Source organism: Thunnus albacares, chromosome 3 (genome assembly GCF_914725855.1).
Source record: "Thunnus albacares chromosome 3, fThuAlb1.1, whole genome shotgun sequence".
NCBI lineage: Eukaryota > Metazoa > Chordata > Actinopteri > Scombriformes > Scombridae > Thunnus > Thunnus albacares.
Genome location: NC_058108.1, coordinates 6,837,091 through 6,853,286, shown reverse-complemented (window position 1 = coordinate 6,853,286; position 16,196 = coordinate 6,837,091). Strand labels below are relative to the sequence as shown.

The 16,196-nt window shown below is 39.1% G+C and overlaps 1 protein-coding gene across 1 annotated transcript in view; it reads left to right on the top strand.

The window, feature by feature from the left end:
* The window catches only part of LOC122978924 (complement C3-like), a 41,109-nt gene extending 25,667 nt beyond the window's left edge, over positions 1-15,442 (top strand). The window contains exons 36-44 of the mRNA XM_044346013.1: positions 4,499-4,589; positions 4,684-4,773; positions 4,871-4,973; positions 6,417-6,506; positions 11,846-11,938; positions 12,037-12,120; positions 12,767-12,911; positions 13,175-13,315; positions 15,296-15,442. Of these exons, the coding sequence (XP_044201948.1) occupies positions 4,499-4,589; positions 4,684-4,773; positions 4,871-4,973; positions 6,417-6,506; positions 11,846-11,938; positions 12,037-12,120; positions 12,767-12,911; positions 13,175-13,315; positions 15,296-15,314 (856 nt within the window). The 3' untranslated portion in view covers positions 15,315-15,442. The remainder of the gene's footprint in view (positions 1-4,498; positions 4,590-4,683; positions 4,774-4,870; positions 4,974-6,416; positions 6,507-11,845; positions 11,939-12,036; positions 12,121-12,766; positions 12,912-13,174; positions 13,316-15,295) is intronic.
* The last annotated feature ends 754 nt before the right edge of the window (positions 15,443-16,196 follow it).

Sequence of the window (16,196 nt, the reverse complement as noted above, 5' to 3'; positions counted from 1 at the left end):
CAATAGATTAGTGAACCCTGCCCCTCCACCTGTCTTTTCAAATACTGACTGTGAAATGTTTTTATCTTTTTTTGTAGACAAGGTCACCGATATAAGGTCAATATTGCCTTCTCATACCACTGAGAAGGCTGTCAAGCTCATGCTTCATTATTGTGCAAGTTTAGCCCAATATCATTGGAAGATCTCACAGCCATTGTCTCCCAAATGTGCCCCTATTCTAGCTCTCTTGATATTGTTCCAACTTTTCTTTTTAAAGATGTTTTTTCTTCATTAGGACCATACTTACTTTCCATTGTAAATAGCTCTCTTAGCTCTGGCTGTGTGCCTGATTATTTTAAGCATGCAATTGTTCAGTCACTCTTAAAAAAGCCAAGCCTCGACCCATTGCTGCCCAATAACTACAGACAGATATCCAAACTTCCTTTTATTTCCAAGGTCTTGGAGAAAGTATTGTATAAACAACTTATACAGGTCCTGGAAGACAATGAAAAAGTACAGCAGTGTATCGGCCCATTAGCAGTAAATGTTAAGCAAGCCTCAAAAAACTTTGAGGATTGGAACACTTTCTGTCACATAAAGAAAGTGTTCCAATCCTGTTTCTTCCATCTAAGAAACATTGCAAAAATAAAAGCCATATTATCCTATCAAGATCTGGAAAAAAATAATTCATGCTTTTGTGTCCTCCCGTCTTGATTATTGTAATGCACTGTTCACAACCCTGAGTCGCTCTTCTGTGTCTCGGCTCCAGTTGGTCCAAAATGCGGCTGCCAGACTGCTAACTAATACACAACCTAGGGCACACATCACACTAGTGTTGGTCAACCTACATTGGTTACAAATAGAATGCAGAATTGATTTTAAAATTCTTTTAATTACATATAAAGCACTACACAGGCTGGCCCCACTTTATATCTCTGAATTATTGTGTCCCCAGGCCACAGTGAGTTCACTGAGGTCTACTTGCCAATGCCCTCTGGCTGTCCTGAAAGCTAGGCTTAAGACCAAGGGTGACCATGCTTTTGCAGTTATGGCCTCCATCCTCTGGAACCATCTTCCCCTAGTGATAAAAAACGCTGAGTCAGTAGTTTTAAGAAGCTCTTAAAAACTCACCTGTTTCATAAGCACTTTATCTCGTAATGTGTGATTGCTCTCTGTGTTGCTTTCATTGTTTTTATTGTTAGGGCCTGAGCCCAAAGGGCGAAGACCCTATTGTTTTTCGTGTGTTTGTTTCTTTCTTATTATTCTTTCTTTATTAACACGCCACTTCAACCCTAAATTTGACCCCCTAAACATGCTCAAAAAATCACCAAATTTGGCACGCACATCAGGTCTGGTGAAATATTTGATAAAATGTAAAAATTAAGCCCCAAAGTGCCAAAATGTGCTCGAGAGCGCCACCTATGTATCTAAAACGGCCGCCACGGCCCGTAGGAATGTCGTAGAGAGATCAAACCAAAACTCAATTATTCGTCTCATCAAGCCCTACAAATCATACACTGACACCCCTGACCTAAATCCAACAGGAAGTCTGCAATCTCAATTTCAAAGTACAACTTTGTGCCAATTTTGGACCTTGAATAAACGCTATCTCCTCCTAGGGCGTTAATGGTATCGGCTTCAAACTTTAATACATGACTTATCACACTGTGCTGAACAAAAGTCATTAAAAACTTTGTAATAACTCAAACGGTTTAGATCTAGTAAGCCCTGAAAGTTGGAGTGCGACATCACACCTTACAATGTAAACCAATGGGGAGGCAATCTCTGGGCATGGACTTTGTGCCAAACTGGGGCATCTGACGTCTAAACTATAAGTCCGACCACTTTCAAACCTGTATCAATGGATTTGTGACGAAAATTCCTACAAAAAAATGTGATTTTTATGTAGGATTTGGCCATAGTCATGGGATTTATGAGGATATTTCACAAGAAGAGTACTCTGAAATCCTTCTCTCCAGCTGAGAGGGAGAGAGAGAGAGAGAATGGGAGGGGGGGGATGGGTAAAGTAAGACCTGTCAGCCCAAGTCTGAAAACATCTACATGCCTGTGACAGAAGGCCTTGGACTGCGCCACACTCCAGTTACTTAATGTTTCTACACATCTGACAGCAGTGTTCAATCCTTACTTTTTTTTCAAGGAGTACATGTGCTCCTAAATGAAAAAAATTAGGAGCACACATAACTTTAGGAGCACACTGAAAAATGTTCAAGTAACAGTTTCTTAAAGAAAACAATTACATACATATTTACAATTTACCACATACATATTTAAACTCTGTGTGTGTATGTATGTAAATCACAATTTGTTGTTTTTTAGGGGTGCTCGATTATGGCAAAAATCATAATCACAATTATTTTTGTTCAATATTGAGATCATGATTATTTAACATAATTACTTTTTCATTTTTGCCAGTTGCCGATGTTGATATATGCACATATTTTTTCCACTTGGCTGAGGAGACTATTACACATGCAATCATATATTGTACCAATGATCAAGAAAGACTATAGCCTATATGAGCGAAGAACTTTAATGCTGAGCTACTGAACTCCAGTCTTCCTAAGTTCTTCCTTCATATCTTTTCCTTCTTGATCATAGTATAATCTATGCTTGCATGCATAATAGCCTCCTCAGCCAGCTGGTAAAAATATGTGCATATATCAGCATCGGCAATCGGCCACAATGAGTTGGAAACATCAGCATATCGGATATCGGCAAAAATCCAATGTTGTGCATCCCTAGTTAAAAATCTTTACATTCCTAAAAATAGACTTGATGAAAATTAGGAAATTAATTTGTTTTACACACAACTCATCAAGGGTTTACAATTTACTAATTGAAATTCAAGTGAATGGGCACAAAACTTGCATGATTTTTATGACACAGGTGTGAGCAAGGCAGCCATGTCTCACCCTGCAGAAAATTCTCATCCTCACACCGTTGAGATTTGATGTTTCACCATGACAGAGGAAGTTTCTATAACTTTATTGTAAATGCTCCAATCTGCACCAAACTTTACATGTTTGATAAGACTCTCGGCCTGAACACGTGTACATGACAATATTCCATCAGCAAACTGGCTGAATAGCGCCCCCTACGAAATTTCAGTAAAGCAGCCCCAACAGTGGGCAAAACAATGGACAAAGGAAGCGATGTTTATCTCCTTCTTGCACTGTCTGAAAACAGCCTGGGTCTGAAGACATCTACATGCCTGTCACAGAAGCCCTTCGATTGTGCCGCGGCCCGACGTGTGCAAGGGCGCGAAGGCCAGTTCAACGCTGCTTGCAGCTTTAATTGTATCTGACTTCCGCGTAGTTTTTATGGTTTATTGTTTTTATATTGATATTACGTGTTGTTAAACTTTTTTTTTTTCTTTTTATTCTATTTTATTTTTCTCTCAATTGTTTGCATTGTACAGCACCTTGTAACTCTGGTTTTGAAAGGCACTTCATGAAAAAAGTTTACTTACACTCAGTTTTACCATAATTTTTAATTGCATGCAGGATGCAGAAGAAGGGCAAAATCAGCAATGATTTTTAATCGCCCTGCCCCTCGAGTCCCTGATTTATTTCTTCATTATCAACCCTCACCTCACACTTTTCTTGCTTCTTTCTCCTAATTTAAAATGTTTTTTGAAATATCTGAAATCTTTAAAGATACAGACGTGGCCAAAATTATTGGTACCCTTTCATTTTATTAAAATAATGCACCACTCACCTTGAACAGTGTTTTGATTGAGATTGAGATTGAGAACTCAACAAATATAAATACAAATACAAATACTGGGCTCTCTGCACATCCCTACTATCACAGCATTTTGGGGTGAAACACACAGCCCAGTGTCGGAAAGCTGTATCTTAGTCGCAGGTCATGGGTCTTCCAGCAGGATAATGACTCCAAACATACATCCAAAAGCACCCAAGAGTGGATGAGAGGAAATGTTGGACCGTTCTGAAGTGGCCTGCTATGAGTCCTGATCTTAATCCCATTGAACATCTGTGTAAAGAGCAAAAACTTGTAGTTGGGAGACGGCACCCATCAAACCTAAGAGAACTGGAGCAGTTTGCTCAAGAAGAGTGGGCTGAACTACTGGTGGAGAAATGCAGAAACCTTATACAGAGTTACAGAAAGCGCTTGACTGCAGTTTTTGCCTCCAAAGGCTGTGTTACAAAATATTAACTTAAGGGTACCAATATTTTTCGCCATGTCATTTTCATTTGTTTTATTGTATTAAATAATATGTTAAGTTGTAAATCAAAAGCAAAGTTTCAGTTATATTCAATGTGAAATAACGAATGATGGATACTATATACTCCTGTCAGTTTCACCTTAATACAGAGAAAAATAAGTTGTTTTTTTTTAAGATGGAAGATACCAATATTTTCAGCCATGTCTGTATTTGATTTGATATTTGATTAAAAAAGCTTCCCTTCACTTTCTTTCTCTCCATCTGTTTTATTCTGTTTTTTAAAATATTCTGTCCATTTTCTGTGTTCAGGTTTAAGGACAATAGGCGGGATGCAACCATGTCAATCTTGGATATTGGCTTGCTAACGGGCTTCACCGTTAACACAAAAGACCTCGATTTAGTAAGAGTCTTTACAGATATGCACATACCCATATAGAGATGTGTTTTATGGTCTAGAAAGTTGTCTAATCATGTTTGTATGTTTGTGTGTGTAGTTGTCCAAAGGACATGCCCGCACTATTGCAAAATATGAGATGAACAAGGTCCTGTCAGAAAGAGGCTCACTCATCATCCACCTGGACAAGGCAAGGCATCAGTATTACCTCCCTCTACCCCTTTTCTCTCTGCCTTGTTCTTTCTCTATTTATCTATGTCTCACCTCTGTCTTACATCTCTTCATAGGTTTCTCATGAACGTCCAGAGGAGATTGCTTTTAGGATTCATCAGAAGCTGAAAGTGGGCGTCTTACAACCAGCTGCTGTGTCTGTCTATGAATACTATGAACGTGAGTCTCAAAGACACTTATACTATATGCTGCCTCTGTGAGCTTCATGATTTCTCTTTGCTGCTGAGAAATGTTCAGAGTAATTAACAGGATGAATAATCAGACATTATTAGATTCCCAAAGTATTTTATGTTCATTTTGTGATGTACTGCAATCAGCACAAAATATTTAGGGCCTGAGCCCCAAAGGGCGAAGACCCTATTGTATTTCATGTGTTTGTTTCTTTCTTATTAGGGCCTGAGCCCCAAAGAGGCGAAGACCCTATTGTATTTCGTGTGTTGTTTCTTCTTCTTCTTCTTCTTTCTTTATTATTACGCCACTTCAACCCTTAATTTGACCCCCTAAACATGCTCAAAAACTCACCAAATTTGGCACGCACATCAGGTCTGGTGAAAAATTTGATAAAATGTAAAAATTATCCCCCAAAGTGCCACAATGTGCTCTATGGCGCCACCTATGTATCTAATATGGCTGCCATGGCCCGTAGGAATACCCCCAAGAAACGCTATCTCCTCCTAGGGTGTTAATGGTAGCGGCTTCAAACTTCAATACATGACTTATGACACTGTGCTGAACAAAAGTTATTAAAAACTTTGTAATAACTCGGACGGTTTAGATATTGTAAGCCCTGAAAGTTGTAGTGCCACATCACACCTTACAATGTAAACCAATGGGGTGGCAATCTCTAGGCATGGACTTTGTGTCAAACAAATGGTTCTGATGTCTAAACTATAAGTCCGACCACTTTGAAACCTGTATCAATGGATTGGCGACGAAATTTCCTACAAAAAATTGTGATTTTTAAAGTAGGATTTGGCCAAAGTCATGGGATTTATGAGGATATTTCACAAGAAGTGTGATATTCTCCTCTCCAACTGAGAGGGAGAGAGAGAGAATAGGAGGGGGGATGGATGTGGGGGTTGAATGGAGCTCAAGAGTTTTGTTTACTAATTGAAATTCAAGTAAATGGGCTCAAAGCATGCATAATTTTGATGCCACAGGTGTGAGCAAGACAGACATATCTCACCCTGCAGAAAATTCTCATCCTCGCACCATTGAGATTTGATGCTTCGCCATGACAGAGGAAGTTGCTATAACGTTATTGTACATGCTCCAGTCTGCACCAAACTTTACATGTTTGATAAGAATCCTGGCCTGAACACATCTACATGATAATATTCCATCAGTGATGCAAACTGGCTGAATAGCGCCCCCTACAAAATTTCAGCGAAGTAGCCCCGACAGCAGGCAAAACAGTGGACAAAGGAAGTGATGTTTATCTCCTTCTTGCATTGTCTGAAAACAGCCCGGGTCTGAAGACATCTACATGCCCGTGACAGAAGACCTTCGATTGCGTCGTGGCCCAACGTGCATAGAGGCACGAGGGCCCGTTCATCGCTGCTTGCAGCTTTAATTTTTAAATATCTTTCTTTCTCATTGCAGAGACACGTTGTGTGAAATTCTACCATCCAGAGAGAACAGCTGGCAAGCTTTTGAGGCTCTGCAAAAATACTGAATGCACATGTGCTGAAGGTAAGCAGGATGAAGTCTCATGGATGATCAAATCTGTCTACAGCAAGCGTACCTAAGCAAACCATACACCTAAAATTCTTCTAAAAAGAAACACATAAACACAACACGAACAATGTGCTTCAAAGAGGTAAAGCATATCTTGATCAGTGGTTTGGGGGTGATCATTCTGCTTTGTCTGTAAACTGCAGCGATTTAGTATTGCACCTGAGTAAAGATGGAGGACTTGACGCTGACAGAAGATTAAACAACAGCCACGCTAGCGACTCTGTCAGCTTGCTATCATGCTTAGTATAATGATGCTAATGTGGCAAGAGAATAGTATGTAGGGCACTAACCAGTGTAATCAAAGGAATCCAACTACGCCACCCTGGAGGTTTTACCCAGGGACAAATGTTACCTAAGACCAGTGCCAATAACCCAATGTTACATTTAAGAGATTTGGTAGTTAATAAGTAGTATGGTGGTGTTTTATTTATGACCACAAGGTGGGACTATTGGTGCCATGATTCAGTATGTCGTGCAGATTCTCAACCTGTGTACCAAGTTTCGTTTCATTAGTTCCCCCTTTGGGCAGAAACTTATGAAATGTTACACACTTCTGTAAGGGCACCTTGTGTACAACATCCCTAAATTTGGTCGCAATCTAGACTCAGTATTGAGGAGTTATTGACCATTAAGTGCATTAGGCCAGACCTTCAAAAGTTTGCTAACCAATAACAAACGAACCGTAAGTGGTATCTGAAAACAAATGAATAAGTTGTATTCAGGGTCCTCTAAACAGAGTATGTACCAAGTTTCATGAAGATTGGATGAAATATGTGCCAACAGAAGCAAAACATATGTTTCTTGAAAAAAACAAAATGGCGGAATAAATTTATAGGCGCAAATGAGCGTGGCCTATATCAGTCTAATCAGCATCATCCAAGGAACATCCTGACCATATTTTTTTGATAGATCTTATCGTTCATGTGTTATTAGCCAAAAATAAAACATTTAATAACTGACCACATCGTGGCGCTATTGGTACCATGTTTTAATATGTTAAGTATTTACAGATGGGACACCTGTACATCAAAAATCAACGTTATACCACTTTTAGTTTTTGAGATATTAGCTTTCAAACGTTCCTCCCACTTTCCATTATAAATTTTAATATTAAAAAAAATTATATAGAATCATTGGATTATGATAGAAAGCTGGAAAGTAATAGCTCACATGTCCTGAAAGAGCTGAACATTTTGATATTTGAATGGTTTCTATCGCTCAAAGTATAGAGGAGTTGAAAGCTTGCAAAAAACATTCGGAAGAATAAGAATAACTAGAAAATGCAATTTCTGTTGAAATTGTGTGTGATTGCTGAAAGCAAATTTAGATTGCATAACTGGAAGCTGAACACAATCGAAAAATCTACCAAGATTAAAATCAGCAATGGGTGGAACTGAACCTACACCCTCATGTTTGTAAGACAGCGATGCTATGGACTGAGCTAACATATCACACAGTAATGTCAGGCCAGATTCTGCTATTTAGTCTGTCAATTGCGTGAAATTGACAAAAAAGCAGTTCAGCTCAGTTCATTAAGCAGATTGACATCACCTGGACTCTTTCATCCTTCAACTCTACTGAGCTCTGCCCTAAGTGGGGCTCGAACTCACAACCTTTGGATCTAAAAGGAGTTGAGAAGTGACATGAGCTTAAACTACTGGACTACTCAGATTGGATCTGTAAGAGTGGAAAAGATGTATTTAACAAGGATAGCAATCCACACTTTAGGTAATAATGTTAAAGTGAGCTAGAGAGGAATTGACTTATGGTACATGATAGAGATGGAAAGCAACTTTGTACATGACAGCAATATTATGAGTGGCACTGCAGTGAGCAGGTATTGAACACACAACCTTGTCATCTAAAGGACAGTTGATTATGAGAGCAGTGTTCTAAACCACTGAGCCAACAGACATTCCTAGTAATGAGAGGAAAAATCTCCATTTTGATGATGAAAATGTATTTGTCTCAAACTAGAGCTTGAAGCCCAGAGATTTTTACATCATTAGTGAAAGCAAGACTAGTTTAACATGAGAATGAATGATATGTGTAAAAAGTGTTTGAAGGAAGAGAGAATCTGTAAGTTTAAGGAACTGCAGTGAAGGGAGACACACATCCTGCAGACTGTATTGCAGTCAATGAGAACATGACAGGGACTCTCTATCAATTAAGGTTCAGTTCTCAAAAACTATAAGTCCTATGTGAAATGTATTTACATTTTGAGAGAGAGGAGGCTTGTGGCAACATAATGAGGCAAGATATGTGCTTGAGGAGTTAAAATTGTGGGAGTGACAGCAGTTTAGAAAAACATTTCTGGTCTAAAATGATCTGTGCTCTCCACTGTGCCTGATCACATGACACACTGGTGAGACCTGCAAAAGTCTGAAACACCCCTGAATTTGGGCTTAAATTGCTGAAAAACTACAAAAGATATCACTAAACAATCTGATAACTTTGAAAGTTCAAAGTTTTGTGAACTTTTTAGAGTTTGAATGGCGTCTGTATGATAAGGGACTTCCGAGCAGTTGAGTGTCAAAGTGACCAAGGTTCCAACTCAGTTGGACAGTTCGTCCCATAGACTGCCATTATAAATTTTAATGTTTTAAAAAATTATATAAAATCGCTGAAACATGTTACATTTCAGAAAAATACAAGCACACATCTGATGAATGAGTTGCACAGATTGACAGTTGAATGGTTTTTATAGCACAAAGTATGTAGCAGTTGAAACGGGGCAAAAAATGTATGGAAGACGGAATAAGAATAAAGACTGAGAAGAACAATGTGTGATTGCTTTCAGCAATCACACAAAAAGGGGGCAGGGGAATTATTCAGGGCTGAGGCTTACCAGTGGAGAGGGGGTAGGAGAGGTATCCAGAAGAGAGTCACCCCGAATCACACGTACACACACATCCACACAAACACACCATGGTGAAGGGTCAAACCCAGGGATGCTCAGATGAACACAGCACACAGAAAAGGAGGAACCACCACCTATAATCACCAACCCTACCACCGTGGGCACTCAGCTTCTGAAAAATAAAAAGGAATACAAAATCAGTAAAGTATTCAACCAAACAAACAAACAAAAACACCATACAGTGGCCCTGATGTTGAAACGATTAACACTGGTTATCAACAGCTATAGAAAAAGGGCCTCCTGCCAGTGGTGTAACAAAACAAGAAAAAAAAGAAAAAGAAAATAATGAACAAACAAACAAAATCAAACTAAAGAAACACTCTCCAAAACAATATCAGTTGGTCAGATGATTGAACACCTAACCAGCAACTTAGGAACAAAGTAAACACAACAAACTACACCAAACAATATTCATTGCAGACATAAAAAAAGCCCTGTATTTGCACAATGAAAAAAATAAACAGAATAAACCACGAAAACAATATTATTTATGTGAAATCATTATGTAAGCTATAAAGTAGAGACAAATGAATGAACTGAACTAAACAAAACTGTGAATAAACAAACGATAACTACAAAAGAAAAGAAAAACCCCCTCTCACAATGCACACACACACACTCACACACTTAAAATGGCTCAGCTAAAAGAATACTAGTCATGGTTCTACTGGCCCACAACGCTGCATGATCCGACCAAACAATTCTTAACAAAGCCAATGATTGTTAACACCAATTATAGGCAAAGCAACAGCATTCTTGTGGCGTGGGCCAGAATTGCCGCAGCAGCTCCCAGGTGAAGCTGCTAAATGCTGACCAAGGCCCACAGTCCAGTCAGGCAGCATATGCAAGCTCAGGGGAGGACAGAGTTTATGGTGCCTAAGCTGCCACTACACATGGGGACTGACAGCAGACAGTGAGAGGGTCACTTCTGAGGGAGGCGAGTCACCACGGAGGGATCTGCAGCAATTGCAGAAGTCCAGTGAGACGGGGCGTGCATTCAGCATCAGGGGAGTGGAGTGAAAACAACTACCTGCCTTTATAGGCTACCCACAGACAATGATTGACTATCGATCGCCGAGTAATCAAGAGACTAAAACACTACAGGCCTGCTTAAACCAGACAAGAATACATTTCCATTCTACTACACTAACATGGACTCACTCATTAAGGATACTTTAAAGTCTCATAGATTGACCTTATTGAAACATCAGCAAGCTTTGGACTTTTTGTTAGCTAAGTTTGGGGGTTTGTGTGCAATTTTACATTTGACTGGTGGTTCTTGTATGACTTTAAATACTATAAATTTGAATTTCACTTTGTTAGTAAAATTTGTTAGACACATTCTAAACCATTCCACGGCTAAAATGAGTAATTCTTTGTTTAGAAACAACATGTATATGCTAAATGTCACCACTCAGGGATTTTTGTTTTTGAAAGCAAATTGTTTTATTGGCATATAAAATTGCCCCCCACCCCTCCGATCTTGTCAGGTGAGGGACAATGATATATTATGATGCAGTTTGTTGTAAGATTCCATGTTGGTTTTCCTCCTGCGCTCCCCAATTTTTTGAGTCACCAGCCACCACTGATTGGCACAGTGAAACAAACAGATCAGCCCGGAGCTCCATGGTTAAATAATGTGTTATTGATCAGAAGGAGGTCTAACTCTTTCCAATGAGTAATTGTGTTAAATAATCGTGACCTCAATATTGACCAAAATAATCATGATTATGATTTTTGCCATAATCAAGCAGCCCTACCATATTCTGCTGCCATGTTTCAGTCAAGAATATAAAGTCTACACTTTCACTACAAAATAAGTCATTCAGGATAAATGACTTATTTCCAATAGACCGTGCATTGATCAGGACCATCATGGCAAGGAGAGGCGCAGGGCTGCCAGTGGAGGTTCCCACTGCACACATCGCCTTTAAATATAGAGTGTGGATTCCAGAACAGATTAAAATTGTCAATAAAGCCGATATTGTGACTGAGGAGTCTGTTGAAACGCCCTGATCCACAGGCAAGTGTGATGATTGGACTAGAGATAAAGAAAGTCATTCCACAGCTACTTAGGAATTTGAAACTAACTTGAAGAGGTCATTAAAATCAGACTGCTGATGAGCAGTATCATTTGTCCCCACATGAACTATTACTTGTTTGGTCAAGGTCGGGACTGAGTGCAGCAGCTCCGGGAGCCTATCCAGGATGTCAGGGACTGTGGGTCCGGGAAAGCAGTGTATGGCTGTGTAGAAGAAACTGATGTTTCTGATAAATAAGTTCCCAACTATTGTCCACACATATGCACATGTGCTTATTTAGGTCATCAGGTCATCAGTTGTGTATTTATTTTGTGCCCATTGTCTGTTTCCAGAGAACTGCAGTATGCAGAAGAAGGGTAATATCGACAACAGTCAGCGAACAGCTAAGTTATGTGAGACTACACTGACCAGCACAATTGATTTTGGTAAGAGAATGTAGATGGACTGCATTTGTATTAGTGAAAGATTGAGGAAATAAGTAAGGGAGCACGTGAGCTAACATCTGCATCTTGTCTGTCCTCAGGGTACAAAGTGAGAGTGGAAGACTTTGAACACGTTGGGTCCACCGACATTTATGCAATGCGGATACTGGAAGTCATCAAGGAAGGTGGGTGTTTATCTGAACCTTCAAAACGAAACAAAAGCACCTGAAAATAGGTTACATTTTTTGCCACTACCTTAGATATTTTAGTTTGACATTTTGGGGAATATTTGGGAAATTACTTACTTGCCAAGAGTGAGATTAGATGATTGATACCACTCTCAGGAAGCAGCCAGCAGCTGGACAGTTTAGCTTGCATTGGCAGGTAACTAGTGGAGACTGCAGGAAGTTACTGGTCCTGGTCAAGAAATAGTCTGGTACACAACCCCCTCATAAAATGATGAATCATTGCTTTTACACTTCAATTTTGGAACAGATTAAACAAATGAGATGCATGTTAATTAGAAATTTAGAGGTGCTAGTAGGCAGATTTTGTTACCTTTGGACACAGCCAGGCTAGCCACTTACTTGGCTGGCTGCTGCTGTAGCTTCATATTCACCGTACATACTGTATATAATTGTGTTATCATTCTTCTTATCTGAGTCACCCGGAAGCGAATGTGCACATTTCTCAAAAATGTCAAACTGTTGCTTTAAGCATAATTCCACTTGGAAGATGTGAGAATACAATAGTTATGTTTCATACTGCACCTTTAGTTATGCATTTAATCCATAAGCATTTTCTTGCTCTTCTCCTGCATTGTAATTACAGGAAGTTCTGATGTGGGTCCTCAGGGTAAGCTGCGCGCGTTCCTCAGTTATCCACATTGCAGAGAGGCTTTAGATCTGGAGCCTAACAAAACCTACCTTATCATGGGCACATCCAAAGATATTTTCTATGATGACCAGGAGGAATCGTAAGTGTGTTCTTTGTGTGTGTGCACCCCCCTCATAACATCATCTCCAATAAACTGTTTCACTGCTTTCTATTACCAAAACATACACAAAATCAGGTTTGCCTGTCATGTACAGCTTAGTTTGTTGCTATATAACCTTTTATGGAAGGGAGGGAGTCGTGCTTTTTCATCTGTTTATATTTCAATCCAAAAAGTTAAATCTAGAGCACTACAGGTAGCTGACCACATGAACATACAATGATTTTTTACCTTGCTCTCCTCAGGTATCAGTATGTACTTGGTGAGAGAACCTGGATCGAGTACTGGCCTACGAACGCAGACTGTCAAACTGCGGCATACAGACAGACCTGTTTTGGCATTGAGGAGATGATCGGTATTTTCGAAGACCATGGATGTCAGCAGAAGTGAAACTTAAGGAAATAAAATGTTCTTTTTAAAATTATCTGTTATTTGCGTAAAACTTAAACTGCTACAAGATATGTGATGTAAAAGTTAAACTGTTACACTGTGTTGATTAAAATGTAATTGTCTTATTCCCATCGTCTGTGTTTTATATAGATGTAGAAAATTACAGTAATGATTACTGTCAGGTTACTGTATAATAACCTTTGGTAAGTTCAACTGGAAGTTTAATTAATTCTGACTTTTTTTCCATGTAATAACGTAAAAAATGGTCCATCCCACATAGGATCACATGACACACAATAATACAACATAAATAACTTTCTGCATTTGACATTCATGTTCCAAAGAAAAACAAATCATCGCTGCAAACAACATACTGTATATAGTCTGACAAACCACAGAAAAGAGTGGAAAAAGATTCCCATACAGGTCAGTGAAAATACTCTGAAAATGCTCGGTATGTGCATGAATACAGGCACTAAATGGCATAAAGAACAGAAAAGGCATGAATCAGCAGATATTCTGGATTGCAACGCGTTTCAAGCTTGGTGTTCTTCCTCAGGCAGCATCGAGAGGTTTATGCTTATATGTCTCTAGAAATAGAGAAAAAGCAGGAAAATACTGTATATCATACAAAACAATAATGGGATGTTCACATTATTGATACAGAGAAGACAATATATGTAGGGGATGGAACATCCCAAAAACCTTGAAGTTGCTATACCCATGTTTCTTAAACCTCTTAATCATGTCTTTGGAGATAAACTCAGTTTGGCTGGAACATGATCACCTCAGGCTTAAGAATTGTCCCACTGGTAGATTGTCTTTGAGACTTTTAGGATGGTATGAAGAGCTCAGTAGAAGAGCGATCCAGAGTGTTTGCTGATCTGAGCCTTTTCTGTGTTCTTAAAATCAGTGCACATATTGAGCATACTAAATTCTCTCACTTTTTTTGCATTTCACAGCTCCCTGCCCTTTTTTGTGTATGTAGTTTGGGAAAAAACATGTTTTACACAGAAAACAATGTAAAAGATACCTATATTTGATCATGATGAGCTCAGTGGAGTGATGTGTAGGATGTTAAACAATGTGGAATGAAGCAAATTTCAAATCTATTCTGATTCAGAATATTTGACAGCTCGTATAGATCAATTAATGATAGCTGTAGTAGTAATAAAGAGGGCGTTTTAAGCTATTGTAAGACCACTGGCAAAACAAGAACTCTAAATGCATCACATGCGTTAAAGGGGACAATTCATGCTTTTTGTTATTTTCTGTTATTTTTATACTGTTATGATGTCGGATGTCTAAGTTAAACATGATCAAAGTTCCAAAACAGGAGGTGAACATATATAAGAATGATCCCTGAAAGTCAAAAACCAGGGTTTCAGCCTGTTTGCAAAGTGACCACTACTTACCCATCAAACTGATATCACATTGTTCACACATGGTCACAAATGGCCGTCTGTTCTGTGTTGAGGTTGTTGTTCCACAGGCTGTTCACATTGTCCGTTTGCATATTTTGGATCGGATTGGATCGGAAATTTAATTCATCAAAAAGGACGTCCTCCCACATGAGGAGACGACAACTAGCTACTCCTGACCCACAGCACCTCAACTGTCAAATATGCCGAGGTCAACTATCAATAGGTAGTAGTTATTAAGTAAGTTTAAACTTTAAAGTTAAAACTTAAAATTCGTTAATACAATTAATTAACACTTTACACTGTTACATAATAATTTCTATAAATTGTGATAGCTGAGAGGAAAACACCTGATAACGGCTCCAATGTTTTGTCATTTGATTATAGATCTATAGCAACGTCTGGCTGTCAAAGAATAAGACACAAATAGACAATTTAAACCTGTTAATTACTGAAAGAACAAAACCGACACAAATGAGCAATAAAAACAGCTGTAGCCTGCAGAATATATTTAAATGAAATATTTAGCTTGTGACAGTCTGACATCCTCTTCAGACTCAGGATGATTTTGTAGGAGACATGCAGCTGTGTGACATCATATTTCCTGAAGGAGCTGAGATGTACCTGAAATGGAAAAGAAGAAAGGAGAAGCTTTTTGGCTTATGAAGAAAAATAATTAAGTTACAAGAGTGTTTTTTTGTGATTGATTCATGATATCCTTTATATATTCAATTGAATATTATATATTTAAACAGCTGTGTGTCATGCCTCTTTTATACGTCACGGGCGCCAAAAAGACTTCCGCAAAGGATACACCTGTGCATCCTCACTCATAGCTCCTCCGGCAAGCCTCCTCTCTCCTCCAGATGCATTTTAGGAATTGAGACATCCTTAAACATGACGTGCTGAGATTGATTTCTAGGTCACGGGCAGGAGGACAGAGGAGAGAGGAGACGAGGAGGCACAAAATAGAGAAATGAGAAGAGCCCATTGGGTGCTTTTCATTACGCTAACGTGTCTCCTCGTTTCCCTCACTCGCATCTCTTCCTCACGCCTCAGCTCCCCCCAGTGAGGATGAGAAGACCCCACTTCTAAGAGGGAGACACAGAAAAGCCAGATTGGATTTTGCCAAACTGCATGTTCACAAGCCACAGTCCCTCTGGGAGAATGTGCTTTGGACAGATGAAAATAATTTAGAACTTTTTGGTAAATCCATAGACTGTATAAAAATATATATACAAATAATACAAATACTGGGCTCTCTGCATATCCCTACTATCAAGGCATTTTGGAGCGAAACATACAGCCCAGTGTCGGAAAGCTGTGTCTTAATTGCAGGACATGGGTCTTCCAGCAGGATAATGACCCCAAACATCATCAAAAAGCACCCAAGAGTGGATAAAAAGAAAATGTTGGACCGTTCTGAAGTGGCCTGCTATGAGTCCTGATCTGAATC